The 25,260-nt window shown below is 34.9% G+C and overlaps 1 protein-coding gene and 1 pseudogene across 4 annotated transcripts; one reads left to right on the top strand and one right to left on the bottom strand.

The window, feature by feature from the left end:
- Positions 1-167: 167 nt before the first annotated feature.
- LOC145153057 (importin subunit alpha-9-like) lies at positions 168-3,537 on the bottom strand. Of its 3 annotated transcripts, none has more exons than XM_079075446.1 (11): positions 3,336-3,535; positions 2,696-2,918; positions 2,468-2,621; positions 2,273-2,375; positions 1,999-2,183; positions 1,806-1,885; positions 1,561-1,711; positions 1,118-1,199; positions 953-1,011; positions 555-860; positions 168-458 (listed from the first exon to the last, which is right to left on the bottom strand). In XM_079075446.1, exons 1-11 carry the CDS (start codon positions 3,385-3,387, stop codon positions 294-296), a joined length of 1,560 nt encoding a protein of 519 aa, XP_078931572.1. In that variant the 5' UTR covers positions 3,388-3,535; the 3' UTR covers positions 168-293. The 3 variants fall into 3 exon arrangements, with proteins under 3 accessions (XP_078931572.1, XP_078931574.1, XP_078931573.1); XM_079075447.1 differs by having other exon boundaries at positions 289-458; positions 539-860; positions 3,336-3,537; XM_079075448.1 differs by lacking the exon at positions 555-860 and having other exon boundaries at positions 3,336-3,536.
- A 2,026-nt stretch (positions 3,538-5,563) lies between these two features.
- Positions 5,564-15,093, top strand: LOC145153041 (lipid phosphate phosphatase gamma pseudogene; annotated as a pseudogene). Its single transcript, XR_013733575.1, has 2 exons — positions 5,564-6,395; positions 14,965-15,093. The product of XR_013733575.1 is annotated as a lipid phosphate phosphatase gamma pseudogene (transcript).
- The last annotated feature ends 10,167 nt before the right edge of the window (positions 15,094-25,260 follow it).

The raw sequence follows: 25,260 nt of genomic DNA, 5'->3' as shown, positions 1-25,260 counted from the left end.
ATGGTTGCTATTTAGTAAATTTTCTTGTTTATAAAGCTATCTTGCAACACTTTGCTAGTTTTTTATACAAATAACTAAACATAAATAACGAAAAGGGACTATAATGTCAAAACTCTTTTTAGCAAGTTCCTCCTTCTAATTTCTAACATTCATCGGCCTACATGACATCAACACAAAATCATCACTGCCATTGACAACATACATATATTCAACATTCAACATTCAACATTTAACCCATATCAAACCTTAATGTTACATGATCAATTTAAGGGGCATCACAAACAAATTTCCTATTATTCATCAACCCCATAATCCTCCCCAAAATATTTGTCAACTAACTGGTTAGCCATATTCCGAAGATCTTCATTTTCATGAAACTGAAACCTTTCCATGGCATCTATCCCATCCTCTCTTTCCACCAACTTTTGCCCCTCACCATTCGGCATCCCTCTTAACACCTACAAAAAAAAAAGGTTAAACCATTATAATTTTATGACAGTTTAAAAAGGTTAAAGTAAAAAAATATATAAAAACACACAAATATCACAAGTCACCAGCTCTAGGAATTGAAGACCAAGTCTTGCAGCTTCAATATCAGCAGATCTAACCAAATCAATAAAACCACGAACACATCCACTTCTAACAAATGAAACCAAGTGGTCAAATATCAAAGTTGACCTTCCGGAACCTTCCGCTGGTGCAACACAAAGGTTACCCACAACATACGCCACTTCCTTTTTAATATCAAATGGCGCTGTTAACAAAAGCTGTACTAATATTGGCACTGATTCACTTTTATATATCAATTGCTTGTGAGCCACTGAACCCGCTGCTATATTTGATAACACCCATGCAGCTTCCTACAAATGTTAAATTTATATATATATATATATATATATATATATATATATATATATAGAGAGAGAGAGAGAGAGAGAGAGAGAGAGAATACCTTCTTTAAGATACGGTGCTCACTATTCAGACACTTGCTTAATGCCTGTATGATATTATCTGCAAATTTTATAAAACGTTGTTTCATTCAACTTAATACAGAAAGAAGGATTAAATTGAGAAAATAACAGAAAAATAAATAAATAAATAAATAAATAAAACTAGCCTGTGATTTGATGTCCAGGAACAAGAATGGCATTAGTTGTGTAAGCATCGCCTGCTATGAGATTACCTAAACTCCGTAGCACCTACATGTGTATATCACTTTATAAATTCGAGAGTAATTTACACTTTTGGTCCCTGACTATAGCTGATTTTTGCAGTTTTAGTCTCTTTTGAGGTTCTTGTAGCGTTTTGGGTCCATGTTCCAAGTAAAATAATTATTTTTGGTACCTACTATGTATGTATAGTGAATTTTTGCAATTTTGGTCCCAAAAATATAGTCATTTTACTTGGAACAACGACAAAAAACATTACGTAAACCTCAAATAAGGACCAAAATAGCAAGGGAAAACTTTTTGGGACCAAAATTGAAAAAATCAGTTTTACTTGGGGACCAAAAATGTAATTTACTCTAAATTTAAATAGCAATCATGTCTGAGTTGTTACCGGAATGAGCAATTGCAAGCTATTTGAAGAGGCCAATCTTTCAACAAGTAATTGAAGAAGATCAGTCTTCACAAGTATGGAAGTAGCAACAGTAGAAAGAGCTGAGAGGTACACCACAACCCATGCTATTTCTGTCGCTAATTCATCGTCGCTAAAGATAATAAATAATAAGGGAGTAAATTAAAAGTTAAAACAACTTAATATTGAAAAAAAAAAAAAAATTAGATATGGTGTAAAAAACGTACGATTTCCTCAAATGTCTTAGTATAGCTTCAACTACACCATCAACTTTTATGAGTTCTGTTGCAGCCCTTGGGTCTGGTCCCTACATCCACAAACACAACTCATCAAAGGAGAAATTGCAAAAAATAGCAAATGTCATTGTCCATGTAGGACATACACGGGTAATATATATTGCTGATGTGGAAGTACACATACCTTGATAAGATTTGATAATGCCCAAGCAGCAGTTCTAACTGTTGAACCTTTATTTGGCAACATCATTTTTGCAAGAGGAAGTAATGCCCCTTGAGAAATCAGAATTTGTCTCAGTTCTTCACCTTCTCCTGCAACATTTCCTAATGCCCATGCACACTGCTCTGCAACAGGCACTGAACTCTTTTCTGGATAACAATTACAAAATTACAATTATGCCATTGAAGTGATATGAATAAAAACAAGAAAGAATAAAAACTAAGTACTTATCACTGACCTCCAATATGAGCAATGAGTAAAGGTAATGCAGGCAATAAAGCTCTTGTTTCTTCAGGTTTTCCAGCAGCTATGTTTGTAAGACACCAAGCTGCTTCAAGCAACTGTATTATGGATCCAGAATGAAAATTAAAACATATTAAAAAAAGGTATGCTAAAAAAGAAGAAAATCATTATTATTATTATTGTTTATTACCTGTTCATCATGGGATCCAAAAGAAAGACATTGTGCAAGTAAAGGTATAGCTCCAGATTTTATAGCAGTTTCAACAGGAGGAAATTCGGATTTAGACAATAAACGTCTTAACTCACGAAGAGCATTTACTTTCTTTTGAACTGCACCTTTTCCCCTAAGGATTATCAAAGAGAATGAAGGGGTATTTGATGTGGTGAAATTGAGGATTGTGGAAAGGGGATAACTTACTGAAAGGTGACTGCAAGGTTTAATTCTTGGACAGCTGAAGTTGTTTGAGACTCTAGAATTGATTGTTCTTCTTCTATCATCATCTCATTATCATCAATGGGGACATCTGTATCGGTGCTAACTCCTGCTCTACATAGTCGTTTGGTTCTGAATAAAGCTTCTCTTCTTTCTTTACCAACTGAAACTGCATTTTGTTTTCTCTTTTGTGCAGCAGTGTTCCCAACTACAATTATGAAATAACATTTCAGTCTAGAACAAGCTATCGGGTAATTAAAACGAATAGTTAATCTACATATAGGAGTCTAGAATTGGTGGATTGGTCAGTTGATTGTGCAAATCAAGCTATTAATTTTAGGGTTATCATCCAAATTCACTTCCCCTAAAACCCAAATGAAATCGATATCAGTGCAGAGTAGATGTCAATCGAGGAAATATAAGGGGTCGAATGTGAAACAGCAATATAGAGTTGTTTTGTCATTCGAAAAAAGAGCGCATGAAGCTATAGTCTACTTAATTTGTTCAGTTAACATACTTAACAGCGATAACTCAAAACGAAAATCGACTAAAGATAATTCGAACAAACATGTGAAGAAAGACGTGAATTTGACTTGTGAACTGTCCAGGGAAAGAGAAAGCAAACCAGGATTCTTGATGGGGTCTCTTTTGGGTGTCGCTGCGTTTTCATCGGCCATTGTTTTGACTCCAAAAACGGAGCAAGTTCAGGTTTTTCAACGTGTTCTCAAGCAAAACCCTCTGCAGTAATGTTGAATATCAGACACAGATGGATCCAATGTGGGGTTTGTTCTTTCAAATCAGCAATTAGGGAGTAACCGTATACCTAATGTCAAATGTTGCTAGTGGGGTGAAATCTTGAAATATTTTTTAATGATTGGGTCATAATTAACATAAACTATCATAATAACGGTAAAATATCAAACTGAAAATAACACAAAGACTTTTGTTTTTTCATTATTAAGAATTATATAGTTTTTTAATTATTACGGATATAAATGTAAGTTTTTATTCAATTACTTTGCTGGTATTTGAAATACATAACTACATAAGATACACATAAAATCTATTTTTGTATATATTACAAATATAATTGATGTTAGTTTCGATGTTGGTTTTCTTTTCTAAAATGTTCTCAAATACTAATGTATATTGAACATGACGGATCCAAAATATTGATAGTAAAAATTTTACAAACTCATAAAAAATGTGTACAATCTAATAGTTGATGTGTACAATCTCATAAAATGTTCAATGTTACAAACATGACGGATCCAAAATATTGATAGTGTTACACGATCTATCTTAATTTGATGAACGTTTGTTAGAGTTCAATATGAGTCATCTAAATTGTAAGGGTTATGACTTTTTATATTGTCTTACTAATCTTCATAGCGAAAATAACAACTATAATAAATACAATATCAAATGCATATCTGAATGAGGTAAATAAGAAATAAGATGTATGCATCTTTTTCCGAGGGTAGAGACTATCAATTACCCGTCATAAGAAAAAGATAAAACATACAAACTTATTATTAAGATCTTTTGTATATGAAACATCTACAAAAGAAAAAAAATATATATTTTTTGACTAAAATATGTTTAATTCTAGACCTTAAAAAAATGTTTCTTGTATGTGTATCTCAGTGTCTAATATTTTGTGGGACTAGTTAGGCTAAAGGGTATATCACAAAAAAAAATCACTTAGGTGTTGTTTGTTTTTTCTAAAAAACCTCTCATGGCCTCTTATTGCTGCGCCGCGCAGCACACGCGCATCACTTGACCATTCGCAGCTGTTTGTTTTTCAGAAGACTTCTGACTTAAAAATTGTTGTGTGTGTGCTGCGTGGCGCAGCACTAAACCAGCTGCTTCAAACCTCTTCACGTCTTACTTTAACTTACTGCAGCAGTCTGCAGACGTTAAAAAACAAACAAATTTTTTTTAAATGCTGCAGCCGTTTGTTCCACCTCTTCTGCTACAGAGGGTTGCAGAGGTGGTCCACAGACTTCAGACATTTTCGCTTCGAAAAAACAAACAACACCTTACACATCGACACCACTTTCTTACCACTTATCCTATATACCTATCACTTCATGTCAGTATAACCCATATGACACATGTTATAATATGTGTCACCTAAGCATAACGTATGAAGGTTAGATGCACACCACGTGGCCTTAGGCTAAACTCTATGGTAGCATTTTGTTATGCGTAAGATGACATGGAACTCAAACTGACGCGTGAGTTGGGGGGAACACCATCCCTGCCTTGTGACCATCCGTGAGTGAGTCTATGCTTGCTCGCAATCTCTCTCATTCATCTCTCTCTCTCTCTCTCTCACTCTCTCTCTCTCTCTCTCTCTATATATATATATATATATATATATATATATATATATATATATATATATATATATATATATATCTTATTCTCCCCATTTATTAACAACGTACTGGTGGAACATCAGTTGATATTGGCTAATATGATCATCTTTTTATGTGTAAAAAATCCTCCATCTATTCCTTTTAGCTTTATAGTCATGATCAAATCACCTAGCTTCAATGCCCAACATTGTTATAAGTATTTTTAATCTTTTCAAGTGGTTAATTATTATTATTATTATTATTATTATTATTATGAGTTGTTAAATGTTAACAAGACAACTATAAATTTGTATATTATTTCCTATAAATTTATTCAAGGGTTTTCTAATAAGAAATGTGCTGTTATAGTTAAAAGTGAATCGTAAAATGCTTGGATGTCAATTTTATTAAAATTTATAATTTTTGTTTTGAAGTTGATTATAATTATATTTTAAACAAATATACAAAAATTTCAGGGAAAAGAGGGCCACTCATGAGTAGTTAGTTATTGTGTGGATGAAAGGTGGTTGGGCAGCCAAGGCGACTACTAATCAAACCTAAATCCAGATTTGATCAATCAATCACCTCCTAAAACATGACACCCAATTCTGATCAATTCACTCCATCAATGTCGAATCAACTAAGAGCTGTAACCCTAACCCATGTCCGTTACCGAAGAGGAGATCAATTAGGCCATTTCTTAGCATGGATTTCATTAGTTCCCGTCTTCATTAGCCTCGGTGGTTTCATCTCCCATTTCATGTTTCGTCGTGAGCTCCAAGGTATGTTCTTCGCTATAGGCTTATTAATTGCCCAATTCATCAGCGATTCGATCAAACTAGTCGTCAAACAAGCCCGACCTGAAACCTGCGTCCTGCTCGAAATGTGCGATTCACATGGCTGGCCATCCAGCCATTCTAATTACATGTTCTTCTTCGCCACCTATTTCACTCTATTGACTTATTACAAACTGGAGATTTTGTTTAGAAAGCAAATGTGGATCGTGGGTTTTGTCGTTTGGCCATTGGCAGTGCTTACGATGTATTCTAGGGTATATTTGGGGTACCATACCGTCGGTCAGGTGTTTGCCGGTGCTTCTCTTGGGCTTTTTCTTGGTGGGGTATGGTTTTGGGTGGTTTATTGTAAGATTAGACGGTGTTTTCCGGCGATTGAAGAAAGTTCGATTGGGAGGTTGCTTTATCTCAAAGATACTTCACATATTTCCAATATTTTGGAGTTCGAGTATGAAAATGCAAGAGGTGCAAGAAGGCATCCATCGTACAAACGCTCAGACTGATGACTGATCTAATAGTAGTTCACAGGTATGCTTTTGTTTCTTCCTTTCTCTCCAAAGTTATTTTGGGGGAATTTTTGAAGAGAAAATTGGCCTAAACTTTAACTCCTTTTTCTTTAAATCTTGAGGATACAATTTAATATTTTTGGTACTTCAGTGCTCTGTTGCATTATTTGATCTTATGCTTTTGATTGATGTTTATAACTAATCATCTACAAAAGTATACAGCCATAATTATTGTTGATTGGTTTTTAACCTTTTTGTTGACATGAGTCATAAAATATGAATTATACTAACATTTACAAGCATCTATGATGGCTACAAATTATGAAAATTCTTACTTATTGCTAACAAGATTATTTTCATTCTGTGTTGATGAAAGAATATCTTGGAAATTTGACTAATGCTTCATTTATAAACTCTATACAAACTTGTAGAGTCAAAACATTGCAATTTTTTTATTGAATGGCTGAAGTAGTTTCAAATTAACAAATAATACAAATTTATTCTATTTTGATATGGAAAATAACTCATTTGACACTAAAAGGTGAACTATAGACTTTGTTTTAGTATATATATATATATATATATATATATATATATATATATATATATATATATATATATATATATATATATATATATGGCAATACTTTACTCTAGAGGCAACAAAATGGACGTGTAATCAAATAGTCTTAAACTGAATTAATAATAAATAAAATCTACATACGCTTATTTGTAGGGATGAGCTTTAGAACCGGACCGGTTCGGAACCGGAACCGGTTTTCCTATATTATAAGAACCGGGAACCGGACCGCCGGTTCTAGTGCCGGTTCCGGTTCCGGTCCCGGTTTTTCGGTTATTTTTCAAACTAGAACCGGTTGAATTATTATAGATGATATGTTATCTTCCAGAGCTTGTACATGATTCAATATTTAACCAAATTTTGACTTTTTACATTCTAAATTGAAGTACAAACACTAAATTACATGATGAAAAAAGAATCAAGTAATTTCGACATCATATGAGTGAGTTATGCGCATATTAAAAGCGGGATAGATTCCAAAAAAATGTTGAAACAGAAAATACGCAGCATTGATATGCTGTCTTCCGATGTCTATAACTGATTCAATATCTAACCATAATATGTGTTTTTATAGTTTAAAATGAAGTACAAACACCAAATTACATGTTGGAAAAAAATTATGTAATTCTGACGTCATATGAATAAGTTATGCACATTTAAAAAAATGGGACAGATTCAAAAAAAATGCAGAAATAGAAAAAACACAGTATCGATATTCTTTCTTTCGGGACATGTATCTGATTCAATATCTAACCAAAACATATGTTTGTATAGTCAAATATGAACTACAAACTCCGAATTACATGTTGGAAAAAAAATCAAATAATTCTGACTTCATATGTGTGAGTTATGCACATTTTAAAAAACGAAAAAATTATCAAACCGGTTCCGGTTTTTAGAACCGGGACCGGTTTTCATAAAAATTGAGAATTGGTAACCGGACCTTGTTACCAATTCCGGTTCCGGTTCCGGTTCGGTTCCGGTCCGGTTCCGGTTCCGGCGGTCCTAATGCTCATCCCTACTTATTTGAAACCACATGATCGAAGAAAATAATATTTTGAAGTTGATGTACAAACAACACAGAAAAAATATATACAAACAACACAGAAATACCTCTACGGCTTATGAAAATAGTAAATCCTATTGTTTCAAGGAGTTGACATTTGAACAATTTCTTGAGGTGTGGGAAATTGGAATTTGATGCTTCAACTATAAGTTGTCGGAATGTCCGTTTGTTTCCATTCCACCTTAATTTGTTCCCCGTTAAAGTTTTTGGGCATTTTATGATTGAGCTATTTGGTATGGGCCATGAGATCGACAGCCTCCACGACGTTGAGGCAATAGGAACACTGTCCCGTCTACACACCCAATTGCATCTCATGGAGAATGAGACGTTGCTCAATGCGAAGAAAAACACTACAACGGTCAATTTTGTTAAAAAAAATCCTATAAATATAATATCCATTTGATTTTTTTACACACCAATCTCAATTTTCTTATTTGTTTATATAAATTTCCAACAACAGATTTGTTTTGATTTGTCCTCTAATGATGATGATATGTTTATCACTATGATGTATGAGTATTACACTAACGAACTAAAAAAAAGTCACTTTCAAACAAGAAACGTGAGGTTAAAAATAAATCATGCGAAAGCACACGGAAGTCTATATCGCGATTGCTTTGCGGATAATTTTATATACAATTCAAAAGATTACAAAACAAAGGTTTTGTTTGAGTAGGAATTATGCGGCACATGAAGAGAGACATGATTTTCCCGGTATGAATGGAAACATTAATCGCACACATTGGGATTGGAGAAATTATGCCCAGAGGGGAGATGGGAGTTTGCAAGTAGTCATCATGGAACATCTTCCATGGTATTAGAGGCTATTGTTTCCCAATATTTATGGGTTTGACATGCTTTTTTTGGGTTGTGGGTTCCAAAAACGGCATCAGTGTTGTTGATCAGTCACCAATATTCAACGATATTTTGTCAGGAAAGGTAGTAGATGTTTATTTCACAGTGAAAAGAAATAAATATAAGTTTGGGTATTACCTTACAGATGGAATATATCTTACGTATTCCACATTCATAAAGGTATTCCGACATACGGTATAACGAAAAGAAAAACTATTCAAGAGAAGGCAGGAAGCAGGACATAAGGATGTTGGACGTGCTTTTGGAGTTCTAAAGTCGAAGTGACAAATAGTAGAACATGCAACAAGTCCATATGAGATAGAAACTCTATGATATATGTTGGTGATTTTAGTTTTATCAGCATATTTTGGTGTAATTATTATTAATAATGAGATAAGTCGAGTTTCATTTACTAACTGAGTTTGGAGATGTGGGGTGCACACTCGGTATGATAAATGTGAACTCGGGAATACAGGGGTCCATGGGCAGCGCCCCTGGGTGGGTGTAGGGTTCCAAGGGACTGCAACCCCTTGGCGGGGTCTAGGGGAAGCGCCCTTAGCGGGGTCCAAGGGGTAGAGCCTCTAGCGGGTATGACTCCATCCATGCATTTTCCCAAAACCTAAACGGATTTTACATCGGGTATGACTCCATCCATGCAGTTTCCCGCCAAAACTCTCTTGATGACATCTTGATGATGCAAACATTGGTTATGTCTATTAACTAACCATTTTGGCGCCAATTTGGCATGTAACCGCCATTAACCATATTTCTCTCTAGAATAAGAACGTTTCTGTTTCTAGAAAACAGGTTGGAACTCTAATACACGAAAGTCATATTTTTATTTGTTCTATCTCTCAAGAACACAAAACGACAAAGTATATTTTTGTGTGTTTTGAATTTTGAAGTGGCCTGATTTCCAAATTGCAGTTTTTGGATTATCCCAAATCAGATTTCGTGATACCAGACATAATGGTCGAAATCACAGATTTTGGAAAGTGATTGCAATCACGATCCCATAAATTATCCAAGTTAACTGATATTTTAAGACCCAAAAATCTTACAATATATTATTTATGCATATATCATAATGCATAATATGATAGTGGAAGATAAAAGGCGAAATATTACACAATATATGTCAACGGATCCCCGACACATGCACTTTGTACCATGTTCAACAGAATATTTGCGTAGAGTCGTTGATATTCAAGACGCACAAAAACACGAGTAGTGTATTTAGAAAAAAAAGATTATGTAAATTATTTTCATATTATGTTTTATAAAACTTTTTTTTTATAAAATTATGTAATTTATTTTTAAAATTATAAAAAAAATGAAATAGAAAATAAAAACTTGAAAAAAATGACATGAAAATTATTTTTGTATGGTGATAATTTCCTAACTAAAATGGAGTGGCATGGAGAGTGACATAATATATGAGGTGGTAAAGAATTGGTGTGGAGAGAGTGATCTATATCCACCAACCTTGAAGTCTTTTTTTTGGAACTTGCAAGGATTTTATTAGAAAAAAGCCTAAACCAAGCAAGGCTCAAGGCAGGAAAAAACAGGAAAAAAAAAGAACTACAAAATATTAAAAGGGAAATAATTCTTGCTTGCCTAATTGCACTTTTTAAAACTACCCCTATATCTTATCCAAGCGAAAAATAGGTAATAAGATTATCCATTGTCTTTGAGGGAGTAGTCGGAATCGTGTTGAACACCTTTTTGTTTTGTGATTTCCAAATGCACCATTCAGACAAACGTAGACAACTAAAATCCACACACTCTCTACCGATCAAAACAGTAGACGTAATAGTGAATATCCGTTGGAATGTCAGGCGAGGATCAAAATTCACTTGAGATCGAGAAGATCAGACGAAGCAAAAATACCCACATCTTTTCCCCAATCCTTGAAGTCCCATTCGAAATGCTAATTTCGGGACGAAATTCCTTCTAACGGGGGGATGATGTGACAACCGTCAATTTCTGGTCAAGTCAAAGTCAAACTAAGTCAACGAGTCAAACCGGTAAACTCAACTAGTGCTTGTATGATAGGACTCATTCTATGTTTACTAATGTACAAACTCTCTATCATAATACAAAGTGGCATTCAGAAGTTTCAAATGTTCAGAAATTCTAAACTCTAACGAGGGTGAGTGATGTAACGACTCTATAAAGCACTATTATGTACCCCTCGGGGGTGTAAAACACTCATAACAAGGCATAATGGGGTTTACGAACCTTGCACTATGGGGCCAAACACTAATAAAGGCCACTGATAAAGTCTCTCTCAATCCCTCTCACTCTATCTCTCTCTCTCTCTCCCAAATCTCTCACAAATCTCTCTCAAAATCTCTTTCAACTTTTTATAAACACCGGCCATCCCGACTCTTCAATTAGTTGAAAATCACTCGAAACAGGAAGAAAATATGAAAAACAACACAATGGGTGCGAAACCCTCTCAAGAAACGAAACCCTCACAAGAAACGAAACCCTCTCAAGAAGCGAAACCCTCATAACGCGAAACCCTTCTGATGCGAACCTCACTTTCGCTTCTGATCGGACTTTCTGTCTAACCGAGAAGATTCGCACCCTAGCCTCTCGGACCGAAGCCTCCTTTCGCATACGCTCCTCTCGAAGCGAAGCTACTTTCGCACCGGAAGTTGTTGACTCTCGTGTTTGGGCCGAGGACTTTCGCATAGCAGGAACCGAGGACACTCGCAGCGAGCCCTACCTTCGCGCCTACTCCTCTCATACCACGAACCTTCTCACCCACGAACCCTCTCTCACGCGAACCTTCTCGGTAGCCTCGCACCTTCGATTCTTTCTCCCGGTTTTTGACTACTTTTGCATTTTAAGCCCGTTTTTGATGATTTTGACGTGGGAATTTCACCGAATTCATAATTTTGACATTTTAAACCCTTTAAACTCATATTTTATCCCCATTTTGAAGTTTTATTTAATATAAATCATATTTTTCTTGGGATAAAATATCAAGAGTGCATAAAGGCACTCTTTGACTTTCTCATTAAGTTATGACACCAACCACTCTCATATCCACTCTATGACAACTTTATGTCACTATTCACATCTAGCTAGTCAGTTAATTTAGCCTTTTCAACACTCTTTTCATCCAATCAACCTTTATGAACAAATCCAAGAAATTTGTTTCACTTCTCCAAGATTTCATTTGTTATCACCAAAAGCAAACATCTCTCTCTCTCTCTCTCACGACTTCTCCAAGAAGTTCTTGAACTTTCCTCCTTTGGATTGGTAAGTATATTCTCTAAACTTCTACACGGTCTTCATACAAATCGTGATCATTTACACAAATATTCAAATATTTGTTCTTAGGATCTTCAAATCTTCAAGCATCTTTCAAGTGTTCTTGACTTGAAACTCTTCATCTTCAACCTTCCATTCTTCAAGAAATCACAGAAGGTGAGTTCATACCCCTACATTTTCATGTTTTCTTCAAGTTTTAGTGGGAATACAAGTTACAACACCCAAAACATATTCTAAACTAAATCAACAGCTTTCAACAGAAAAGTTATGGTCTATTCATGAACTGTTTTGACCATCTTAAACTTAATATTTTCCAAAACTGTTTAATATGAATTTGGTTCAGGTTTATACCTTTCTAATGACTACTTGCACACGTTCATACGAATTTTCTACATTTTATGGCGATTTTTATAAAACTGGCTATCATTTCAAAAATGATTTCGGACCAGTCTGTAACGCCCGTAGATCCGGGCTAATCAATTTAGAGACAACGAGCATCAAAAATGAGTTTTTGATGGAAGGTTATTTAGAAGTATAATCTTAACCAAGTGGTAGTATATGTTACAAGGGTTCCGTACATATAAAGAACGCCGAAATCCAAGTTATAACGAAGAAGTTATGGCCCGTCGAAGTTTTACGGCAAAACCGGCACGGCACCGGGAGACATAAATAGTGAAATTACGATAGAGGACTTTTTAGCCTTAGTGATCTAAACAAAAGTTGTAGTATACGTTAAACCGAGAACATACAAAAAAAAGAACGCCCAAATCTGACTTCGTATGAGGAAGTTATGAATTTTCTAAGATTTGGCATATCAGTGCACGACCCGAAATTCGAATTTTAGATTGATCGATTTTTGGCCAACGCAACCTAAATGAGAGAGTTGAAGATCTCATTAATAGTAGCGCAACGGTAAAAAGACAGACGAAAACGGACGTCAGATGAAGAAGTTATGATTTTTTAACGGACTTTTCCTGTCCCGGCTTGTTAAAAATATAACTTTAAAAATAAAGTCAAAATTAGCTGACAGAGTCTAAATGAAAGTTGTAGAGTACGTCTCCACCTACGTGTGGATATAAAGAGCATCAAAAACGGAGTTCGTATGAACGAGTTACAAATTATAATAGCATATTTATGTATTAAAATAAAGTATAAATCATATATACGTACACATATATATACATATGTATATATCATTAGAAAGGTATCAACGATGCGGTCATTATAAGACTAGCGTTGAATACTTTCGACATTAGTTTAATACAAATATCGTTAAATCTATTTAAAATAGTATTATAAAGGGGTGTTTAGTTGTTTAAATAAGTATAAGGTCCTTAAGTAAATATAGAGGGTAGTTTTTGAAAATTCAATTACTATAAATAAGAGCCTCTAGCTCTCATATTTCTTGCACCATTCTCTTGATTCAAGAGTCTTTTTCTTCTTATCCCCCGAGCATTTCGGTCCCTCGTGATTCGACTTTTCTTTCTGTAGTTTTAGTATAGTAAGGTGAGCGCTGAAGCGCTGCACGAATCTTTCTTAGAAAGATTCAGCGACGAAGTTCTGCCCCTGCAGAGCCCGACTCCTAGCTAAAACCCCCTTATAAGTAAGTTATGCTTACCCTATTTTAATATAGTTTATATTTAAAATTAGTATTGTTATTATGAACTTATAATAAATATTTGGACTATTACTATGACTTATATAAGTGTCGTTATTATATCTTTTTAACTAGTCGCGGTACGGGGAATCTGGTTTAAAGGGCCACATAGGGTTGTTGGATTTCAGAAGTGCTATATGCCAAAATGGTCCTGCCCTCCGGTGTTTTATGTCTGACCCCTGTCTGTACATAGTGGTTAGAAAATATTGTTTAAACGCTTATATAATAATAATAATAATAATAATAATAATAATAATAATAATAATAATAATAATAATAACAAGACTAATAATTAGTCACGGTAAATATTAGATTAAAATCTAGTGGTAATAATAGTAGGTTTCGTCGAAGGAAATTATTTTAAAGTAAACGAAGCGCTGTCCGAGTACCGAGTCACCACCTTATCAAGTGAGTGCATAATTATTTTCATCTTACACATAGATATGACGTATTTTATATAAATTATGTGCTATGTGTGCATATTATCTGTATACTTGTTATCTATGCTGGATGAACGATTTTATACATGTTTTAAATGATTTAAAATGTATATGTATTTTATATCTACAAAATATGTTGGGTAAAACATGAGTAAATGAATGATGAGGGATGAAAGCTGATATAGAGGAACATTGGTAGTATGGACATAGTGCCCTATAGGTGAACATTGGCAACAATGGACCTAATACCCTATAGATGAGCATTGGCAGCTGCGCCACAACCTGTAGATGTTGTTGATCTAGGTAAACATCCTAGCAGCTGCGCTCTAAGGATAGTATCGGCAGCTGCGCCTAATAGAGAACATTATAACCATGACAGTAGCGGTTAAAGGACAATACCGGCAGAAGCGCCTCATAGAGAATATCACAATTCTGGCAGTTGCGCCTAAGTGATAATATTAGCAGCTGTGCTCGACAACTGTGTCATTGGCAACGATGGACTTCGTGCCGTTTCCTTAGGATGATCCTTAGGAATGAATGAACGAGGAGTACCTGATTCTTAGGGTAAATCCTTAAGAAGATAATGGGGATGGGTAATTGGGTTGATTGTTTGATGTTTAAACATAATAATTATATTACTGTGGGTTGAAAACCCTATGTACTCACTAGGTTTCCCAACCTGACCCACTCAATTTATTTATATCACAGGTGTTGATATGAAGTCACATTACACTGAGAGATTAAGGAGATATAAATCACTAGTGATAATGAATGTAAGTTCTGTTTATGCTTATGTTTATGTATTGACGATGACATCCCAAATGTATTAAAATGAATAAAAATACTTCTCTTCGGAAATGCTTTGATAACGTATTTATCATGTTTTACTGGGAACAAATTCCACAACATTTTTATTAAAAGCGGTACTCTGATTTTTATAAAGCATAAACAAAACCGGTCTTTTATGGCCGTGAAAATGGGGATGTCACACAGTCTGTGAATATGAACATTTTCACACTGGTTAGAGACCTCTAAAAATCATAACAAAAATTATGAACAAACTAGACACATTTTCTAAACTCCCAGAGTTTACAGATTCAGTTTTCGACTTATGATTTTTCTATGAATTTTCTAAAAACAGTGACAGAAAAGTTAAAACTAGTAAAATAGTTTATAAATGCATTAACACTTTGTAACATGTTGAGCAAAGTGTATAACCATGTTTAGCTGCATCTTGATTGTATTTCATGATAGTTTACCTTCATGAAACAGAATTAGTCGTTCATCATAAGGATTTTCATTCACTACAAACATACTAAGGAAGGTATACATATGATAAACTATAATAGGTATAGTTTATGGTACACTAACACTACAAACATACTAAGGAAGGTATATATAAGATAAACTATAATAGGTATATAGTTTATGGTACATTAACACTACGAACATACTAAGGAAGGTTTCATTCACACTACACGTAAACTCGTTGGATCAAATTTGTGAGACACTACTTCATTGTACTCTTAGAGTACTGGTTAAAGTCCTGTGTTATAACCTTAATCTCTTGTAGGGAGAGCGTGATACTTGTGTATAGATTTATAATGTGACTGACAATCTCGCACCCTAAGTTGCTTACAATAGCTAGACTGGCAGGTCTGGGGTGACAAAATTCCGACGACCGAAGAACGTTGTAACAGGCATTGCTATGTCAATTGCACGGTTATAATAACTCACATAGGGAAACAACGACACACACGTTGAATCAAATTTATGAGACACTACTTCATTGTACTCTTTGAGTGCTGGTTAAAGTCCTGTGTTATAACCTTAATCTCTTGTAGGGAGAGCGTGATACTTGTGTATAGATCTATATTGGGACTGACAATCCCGCACCCTAAGTTGCTTACAATAGCTACACAGGCAGGTCTGGGGTGAGAAATGTCAAAACATTCTGACGCCCGAAGAACGTCGTAACAGGCATTGCTATGTCAATTACACGGTTATAATAACTCACATACGGAAACAACGACACATATAGTTTACGGGGATTCATGCATTCATAAGAGTTTTATTTATTTAAAACTGCACTTACTCTCATAAGTATGGAAAACACTTGTACATTTCGGTCTTGGGTTTTCAAGACTACAACCAGTTTATAAGGAAAATTATTGGATTTTTCGTGAATACACATTACATTTATAAAGAAAGAAGTTTTCTTTATGTACTACTACTACAATGTACTATTTACACGAACAAACACTCACTATTATTGGTCTTAGGGTAGTTAAGACTACATTTCGTCTAGAATGGTTAGATTCCATCCATAATTGCTACGTGTATACGGCAGGGTTATATAAAATTTAGACACGATCTACTTGGAAATGGCTAGGTATGCCTTAGATCCTGTTCCTCGTTTGGTTGTTGGCTTAGGGCAGACCCTTTATATTCGACGGTCTATTCGATCTTGATTTTTATATAACTTATATATACACTGGGGGATTATAGAAGGAAGTTATAGGTCTTTCTAGGAGTACTCTATTTTAAGACACAGAAACTTACATATCTGGAGTAACTTTTACCCGAGAGCATGCATACATAAGGGTTGTATCGTTATAAAACTACTTTGCACCGTTTTCAAGTACAAAACAACTTTCATTTCAGAAATCATGCATCCAAATGGTTTTTATATAGATTTAAAAATCTACGTGATATTACCACTCAAGCATACGATAACATTTATACATTTTGGTCCGAAGGGACTAAGACTACATTCTATTTTACTAAGAAAATATAGGATTTTTTGGAGGAACATACGAACATTTTCAAGGAACAAAGAACTTATTTTCTAAAACAAAATACTTATGAACTCACCAACTTAAATGTTGATACACTTTCAAAATTACTTGTATTCTAAGGAAACCAGTAGGCAGGTACACGCGCGGGTTTTCAAGAAGACGGAGCATAATAACTTCTAGTCTTAGTTTTTACTATATACATTTGGAAGTCTTTCAAAGCTATGTTTCAAATACAATGTAAACACTATATTATCAATACAACGGTTGTTGTTGCTTTGACTACTAATATTCAATTGTGATGATATTGTTCATGACGTCCTCCGCCCCCGAACGTTTCCGCCGTCTCGGTTTAGGGGTGTGACAGATTGGTATCAGAGCATTGTTTATAATGAACTCAATATATCTACCCATAAGAAGATATACAACTATAAATACAAAGGGGCCGAAGTGCTCTGACTAAAAGTATACTTTTAAAATATAAGTATTTTATGAGAAGTATACGAACATATGTACATACATATTAGAACAAGTATTACAAGAAGAACGAAGCATAAGTATTTAGAGGTTGGACACTACAGTCAAACCAAGACAGTTATGTAATCATATTTAGGATAAATATAGTCTGATCAATTATATTTATTTGAGATACGACCAACATGTGTTTGAGAGCGATTGTGGTGTTGCAACAAATCTAAAACTTACCAACTCTCTATACAAAGGAATACTATAACCAAACATAAAGTTTAAAATACTATAGGAGTATTTTTGTGATACTATACAATAACAAAAAGTCGAAAAACTTATCAAATTCGTATATCAAGAAGCTGTAGAATCAAACATACAATTAAAATACTATAGGAGTATTTTAGGCACTATAACTAACTTATGTGAAAACTAAAAGACCCTTCCTGGTAGGTCTATAATTATTGAGCGTATACGTTAAGGTTATATATAATTGAATTTTATAGACTTAGAATTTGTGATTTTCGCTCTACTTCCTGTTCCTTGTTTGGTTGTGGTCTTAGAGTAGGATCACTTATTCGAAGGTCTATATGATCTTGGTTATATATAATATGTATACACTATGTGATTATAGGAGGACTCGGTAAGGATCATCATAAAAATTTCAATAAAAATACTTATATTAATCTCATAGATCCTTTATACGCCCCTAATTCCCGTATAAAAAACATATCTAAACATCGCAACCCCACTACCACGGCCAATAGAGGAGTCGAGGAAGAACCAAAAGAGGGTTCACGAGGAGAATTCCGAGAAAGGATCGGACGAAGAGGAAGGCACTAGAAAGATCACTAACGAACCATACCCTATCAGAAACCAACCGGAGAGCCCCCTTAGACGTTTCAGTCCAGTTTAGAGCAATCATAGGGACGATAACACCATAGGAATGCCGGGAGAAAACGAACCGTTACAACTGCAGCTAGGGCAATCATAACTAGGACAGAGAGTAGAAGAGACTATTCGCGAATCACGTGAGAAGGCCGAGCTCCTTATGCGTCATACTAATAACTAATAAACAAATATAACTAGTGAGTTAGTGATTATACTACTCAGACTATGTGTTAGGCTTATTGCCTCTTTCGTCGCAATTAGTAACAGTGAACCAGGTCACGGAGTCTCATTTAAAGGTGGTCACTATTAAAAATTCATAAGTCTATTGTACATAGACCTCTGTTATGAATTGTTTTCAAAACATTATAAAATTCGGAACATGATACACACAAAACTAAGATAACTTAGTTCAAACGACACTCGACTTATAACCACTACTAAGGACTTACCACCATTCCATCTTTTAAAACCTCACGGTAGAAGGGTGCCTCCCCATAGACCTATAAGGTGTGCCCTCAACAAAACGTCAACAAATCCTCCACTATACGACACTACTGTCTTTCAGGCCGCTGTAGCAGCCGTCATGACTCAAATCCACACAAGTGGTACCAGTGGGTTGGATAATGGTGCTAACCATCCTAACCACGAAGAAAGCCATGGGCACCCATAGTTTATTTTAGTAAACCTAACACTTGTAAAATACCTACTTCTACTCCCTACCATAAGTACATCTCAGGGATGATGGCAGGAACATTGAGAAGAGTTCAACAAAACGAAGAATTTATATATATATATATATATATATATATATATATATATAAATAGATGGAATATGACTAGAAACGACCATAGTTGCTAACGAGCTCGTTTCTCATCATGCAACAGAATCATGCCTTCCCAAGGAAGTAACCAGCCAACCGGCGAAACACTAATTATGCAGATAGACTCCGCTACCTTTCAAGCTGCGGTCACAGTCGCCGTGAAAGCCGTCATGGCAAAACTCAATGTTGACAACACAAGCGGCCACAGAAACTGTACCAACAATGCTAATCGCAATAGCAACCAAGGGCACCGACTAGTGTCTGTTGTCAAGGATATCTCAGACCACAAAGCTAAGAATAAGAAACGAAAATTCTGGAACAAGGGAGGGAGCAGTTCGACTCAAGGTCCTCCCAAGAGACCATAGCTTGTGGCAGCCCCTACAGCCACAACACCTGCCACTCCAACCCCCCCCCCCCCCCCCCCCGCCCAATCGATATGATGGAAGCCTTCCAAAGTGTACCAAGTGCAACTTCCATCACACGGGAGTTTGCCGAGTAATGCACTGTAAAAACTACAACAATAAGGGGCACACTGCCCGTTTCTGTAGGTCACCGGCACAACCAATCTCGGCATTGGGGTAAGCCAGGCTTGTTACAAGTGTGGCGAAACTGGACACTTCAAGAGGGATTGTCCAATAACAAGGAACTCCGGTGAAGATGGAAGAGTGTTGATGATCACCGCAGGAGAGACTTCCGGGACCACCTGTGGACAGCGGTACGTTTCCCAAATAAAAATATGTTAAAACTAAAAATTCTTACGAAAACTATTACCAACTAGATCTTAATCATATTATGAAATTTCATCACTATCCATCGGAACACTCTTACTGTTAGTACTCCTTAAACGCAGTACCAAATGTTCGCAGTAGTAATAACAAGGATAAAAACTGAAGGCACTAGAAACGTAAGCATATAATGCACTATCACTCTAACAAACATCCCTTCCAAATAGACTTGACACCCGTTACAATGAGAAGTTTCGACGTCGTCTTTCCACATGGATTGGTGTAGTCCTCACCACATCAATCACAGGTGCTACGAAAAGATCCTTCGCCTTAACCAACCGACTAACGAAACCCTCGTAACTCATAACGACGAATGTGGCACAAACCCCCGAATTGTCTCAGGCTTCAAAACCCAGAAGTACTCATGCGAAGAGTACTATATCATCCGAAACCTCCCCGAAGCGTTCCCAGCAAACCTTTCGGGAATACCACACGGGCAACAGGTCAAGTTCAAGCACAGAGGCTAAGGACAAATACGGGAATAGTATATTGTAATGATGTTTTGGGAACATCCCCCAGTGTTTAGGATTTTTTTTGATATTTTTTATTAACAAATCTTGTAAACATTTCCGAAATGATTTTTGTTACCTATATTTTTTCTCAAAGTACGTTGCTATTCCCTATGAACGAAAGTGAGGGGTGTAATAAATTCTCTGTCTAACAATAAATAAAGGTTATTGAAAACATTTTATGTTGATAGTATGTTATGGAAAATGGTAAAGTAACCTTAATACCACAGAAAATCAATCACATGTGTACATTTGGCCGAAACTAAACACCTCCGAACGGACCGAACGTAAACGCCTAAGCCTTAGTTATGCAATCGTCAGAGGGATCTCATAATGTATTGGGATACCGAGCATCCTACACTATGGAAACATCTCTATCATCCAAAACTAGAAAATTAAGATGTCTCGCTAGTAGAAAACATAATTATGTTAAAAACAATATTTTAGCAAAATAATTATTTTCACTTTAAAGGCGAATCCATGGGTGTCATCTGACCTAAAAAATAAAAATGATACAGATAATCAATGCTTTTTGACAAAAGGATATTACAAGTCAAACATGGTGGATTCTTAAGGACACAAATTAATGATTTATGTCTCTTTGCATAAGACACACGTGTTCGAAATAATAATTAAATGACATATACGAGATTGTTTATAAACTAAAAATTCGGAAATAAATAACATAAAAATTTATTGAGTTTTAAAAGAGATTTAGAAATAAAAGTGATCCACTTCTAAGTTTGACTTAGGGACGGATAAAACCCATACCCGATGAGGAACCCGGACCCCGCACCCGATTTGATCGGGGAATCCCCAAATAAAAAAGCAAGGATGGGGATACCCTGGTCCTCGATCCGGACCCGGCCTTGATAGATATTAATATATAAAAATAATACAAAACATATATTTATATTGAAATTACAATACCTAAAACTTGATCCAAGTAACTCAACTCGTTAGTAATTACTTGGTTAAAATTATACTTTTCCATCTTCGTTTATCTAATTTAACCTTGTGTATATATTTTTTTCTTTTTGGTTTATCTATTTTTACCTCAAATATCACTTTGATAATTTTCTTTTCTATTTGATTTTCCATATATGTAGTTAAATTTTGTAGAAAAATTATTTATAGTTTTCATACAATCTATGAATATTTTTATGTTTTGTAAAGTCTTTAAACTTATGTTGGTAAAATTGAAATTTAGATTTTTTTTACATAAAAGTTCTCATATTAAAATGGAAAAAGAAATCGTCGATTCTCCGATGACGATCACCGGTCCCCGTTGGGTATGGGGATGAGGATGAGGATGGGGAATGGAATGATAATTTAGTGTCACGCCCCGGCCGACTGCAGAAACATCGACGGTGTGAACGAGGGGAAATTGGACCGAAGCATACATATATATAAAGAAAAATACACAAAGGTATATCGCAAACATTATTTGTATTTATTATAAATTATTCTGGGATTACATTGTTTAAAAGACATGCACACAGCTTAAATATCACTAGATACGATAAACAGACGGAACTAAACTCCAACAAGCTTCCTTGAAGACTTCCTCTTCCTTAGCACAACAATCATCCACACTAATCTCCCTGAGAATACATTTATTTTTGAAAACGTCAACATAATGTTGGTGAGTGCACAAGTTTTTATATTTTTCAGCTTTTATTTGGTTGTATTAATTTAAGAATCTTTTTTCTTTTTAGAAAAACATTTCCTAAAGTATTTTATCAACACTAGCTTACTATCTTTTTAGGATATCTAACGATCCTAACGTAATTTATCTACCATTCTAAGGCGCCCCTAATGGTAGTCGGATCTATAAGGTTTTTGTAATGTATTACCATGAGCCCCCATAATCGATGTTGTTTGACTAATAATTTGCACCGCCACGACGCTTCATCGGATGTCGAATAATGAATAATAATAAAGTTATCTTGTCAGGATTATAGCTAACAATTTCAGGTGGGGGTGTCAATCCCCGTATAGATCTATGAATAACTTTCTAGCTCTTGTAAGCTTAACGATTATAGGTATTGAGGAATGCCGAATTTAATCAAGGCATTTGGATGAATATTAACAACTCACTAACGCATTAACCTTAGGTATTTATCTTTTATCTTTTATCTTTTATCTTTCCTAGGGACTTCCTATAATTATCACAATATAAATCTTTTATCTTATATTTGATAATTATAACTTTTGATCTCATAATTATTTTGTGTATATATATATATATATATATATATATATATATATATATATATATATACACCCTAATAATTGTTATTTAAAAACAGAATATTTGAGCAGAGTAACAATTAGGTACGGTGCATATCCATACATTTGACCAGAATAACTTCTAGGTACTACGTTTGTTAGTGATTAGGGTTTAGGTCTATTATATAACAACTTTATTATAAGGATTTAGTCATTATAACATCTAGGTATTATCTCTTCGTAGACTATCGGGTATCATAACTCTTAGGCATAATATCATAGCTTACAACTAGGCATAATATCTATAGCTATATTATCCTAAGGTTTTAAGGTTTATAAAACGGTTGATATTTATAGATATAAATATATTTTGGTAAAACCATTTGATAAGCATTTATTCCCCTCCCCCCCCCCCCCCAAAAAAAAAAAAACATTTAAAAATATAAAATAGGGACCGTGTACTCGCCCTAGTCGCGTGAAACCTTTGATGTAGGGTTGAATTGGGCTCAGGACTCTGGGGACCGCTCCAAGGGAAGAAGCTTTTGAAAATGCAGAGAGAGTGATGGTTGAAGGTATGCAGAAGTGTTCAGTAGATCCTTCTATTTATAGTCATGGATTTGAGGTGCGCGTGACGCAAATATTTGTGCGCGTCGCGCATGATCATCTTGGCTCCATCCAGAGAATGACACGTGTCACTTCCCAAATTGGCCACGTTTTCGTAATCTGCTTGAATCCGGTGTTAGGTGTGCGGCGTGCAGAGACGCGCACCTCGCACGTACGGAAATATTTTGTAAAAATCATAACTTCTTCGTGCGAGCTCCGATCTAAGCCCTTCTATATCTATGTGATGATATCAATGGGTACTACAACTCTCCTTTAGGTTGTTTTAGCTAGTTTTGACTTTCATTTTCGATCCTAACGGGGGTAAAAATAAATGAGTTTACAAAAATCATATCTCTCTCATACGTATCCCGTTTTAGCAAACTTTGTCCTAAAGTTTATATCTTGAGGAGTACTACATAACTCATTTTTGCACTTTTAGTCAAAACTCAACCAATCTTTAAGTATTGTTTTGACGTAATTAATTTTAATCACGCGGTTGATTTCAATTTCTATAAAATCCATAACTCTTTTCTTTGGAGTCAGAGTTTTTTCGAATCTTATATCCTTGAGTTCATGTTAACGAGTACTATCCAAATATGTTAACCAGCTTAGAAAACAATACAACTTTTGGGACGCTAATTTTTTAGTATAATGGACATTTTAACAAATAATTGCAATGACATATTTGATTCTTATTATCTCAAAAATCAAATATTACAATACTAAGCTATTACATCTATTTTCCTACTCTTTTCCTAATGGTGATCAGTGATGAAAACCTCTCGGTTGTCACATTTAGGGATTGGAGTCCCTTGTATTCTCCGAACCTATTTCCATATATAGTTTGACTCTCCTAGTAATGCATTTTATATCTAATTTGATACTAAAGATAGCTAACAAGCTATAGTATTCTTTCATTTAAGAAACTGTCTAATAAAAAAGGCTCTTTGAATTAAACTTAATCTTCTTAATTTAGTCTTAAAAACCTCTTATAGTTAATTTGAAAGATCACATTAAGTTTTGTGTAAATATTCCCAAACAATGTCAATTTCTCCTTATCATCTCGGGAGTGTGAATACATGCAGTTATTAGTTTACACCAACATTAAATCTCATCACATAACCAATTCGATGTTTATTACTTAATATTTATTCATAAAATAATGACATATTTTAAAAATTAAATAACGAGATTGAACTAACCATGATTTAAGCGACCAACATGAACCGAATTATATTTTAAACGTTTGGTCAAACTGAAACTAAAATTGCTAAATAGAATATACAAAACCAACATCAAATCAAATGATTAACCCCATAAAATGGTCGATTCTATTGCAAAACAGTGATCTAGGGTTTTAGTCTGACAAATCACTAAGAAAAGGTATGAGTGGGCCTTATATGACCCATGTGAAATCAATGTAATTCCACACGACCAGTGTGGCAACGAAACTATGATGCCCGCTTGAGAAAATCTTCCAACATATGATTCCTTTCATGATAAATCTTGCAATTACATGAAATGTGTGATTATAGTATAAATCCGTATGACATATGTGGCTTCGAGTCTTCAATTTCTAAATTCTAGTTACACAGCCCGTGTGGAATACATGAGTAAATCCATATGACCCATTTTGTCTTCTGTTTGCCCAAATTCTCTTCTCTGTAGCTTCCGCGTTTTCCGCCTGAGTTACTTCAAATTTTAACCATTACCTCCTTTTGCAACCCAAATCCATCCATGCTTTCGTATAAAAGTAAAAATCAACCAAAATCGTGTAGTATCACGAAGTTCCACCAAGAACATAGAATGTACCAAAATAAACTAAAAACGCATGAATTTAAACTAAAATGTGATGCAAATGCAATAATTAAATGTTCCAAAAGATGCATTTTATGCATCTAAC

Source organism: Lactuca virosa, chromosome 1 (genome assembly GCF_052849685.1).
Source record: "Lactuca virosa cultivar CGN04683 chromosome 1, Lactuca_virosa_CGN04683_v6, whole genome shotgun sequence".
Taxonomy (NCBI): domain Eukaryota; kingdom Viridiplantae; phylum Streptophyta; class Magnoliopsida; order Asterales; family Asteraceae; genus Lactuca; species Lactuca virosa.
Note: the sequence above shows the minus strand (reverse complement) of the source record. Positions and strands in the feature narration are given on the sequence as shown.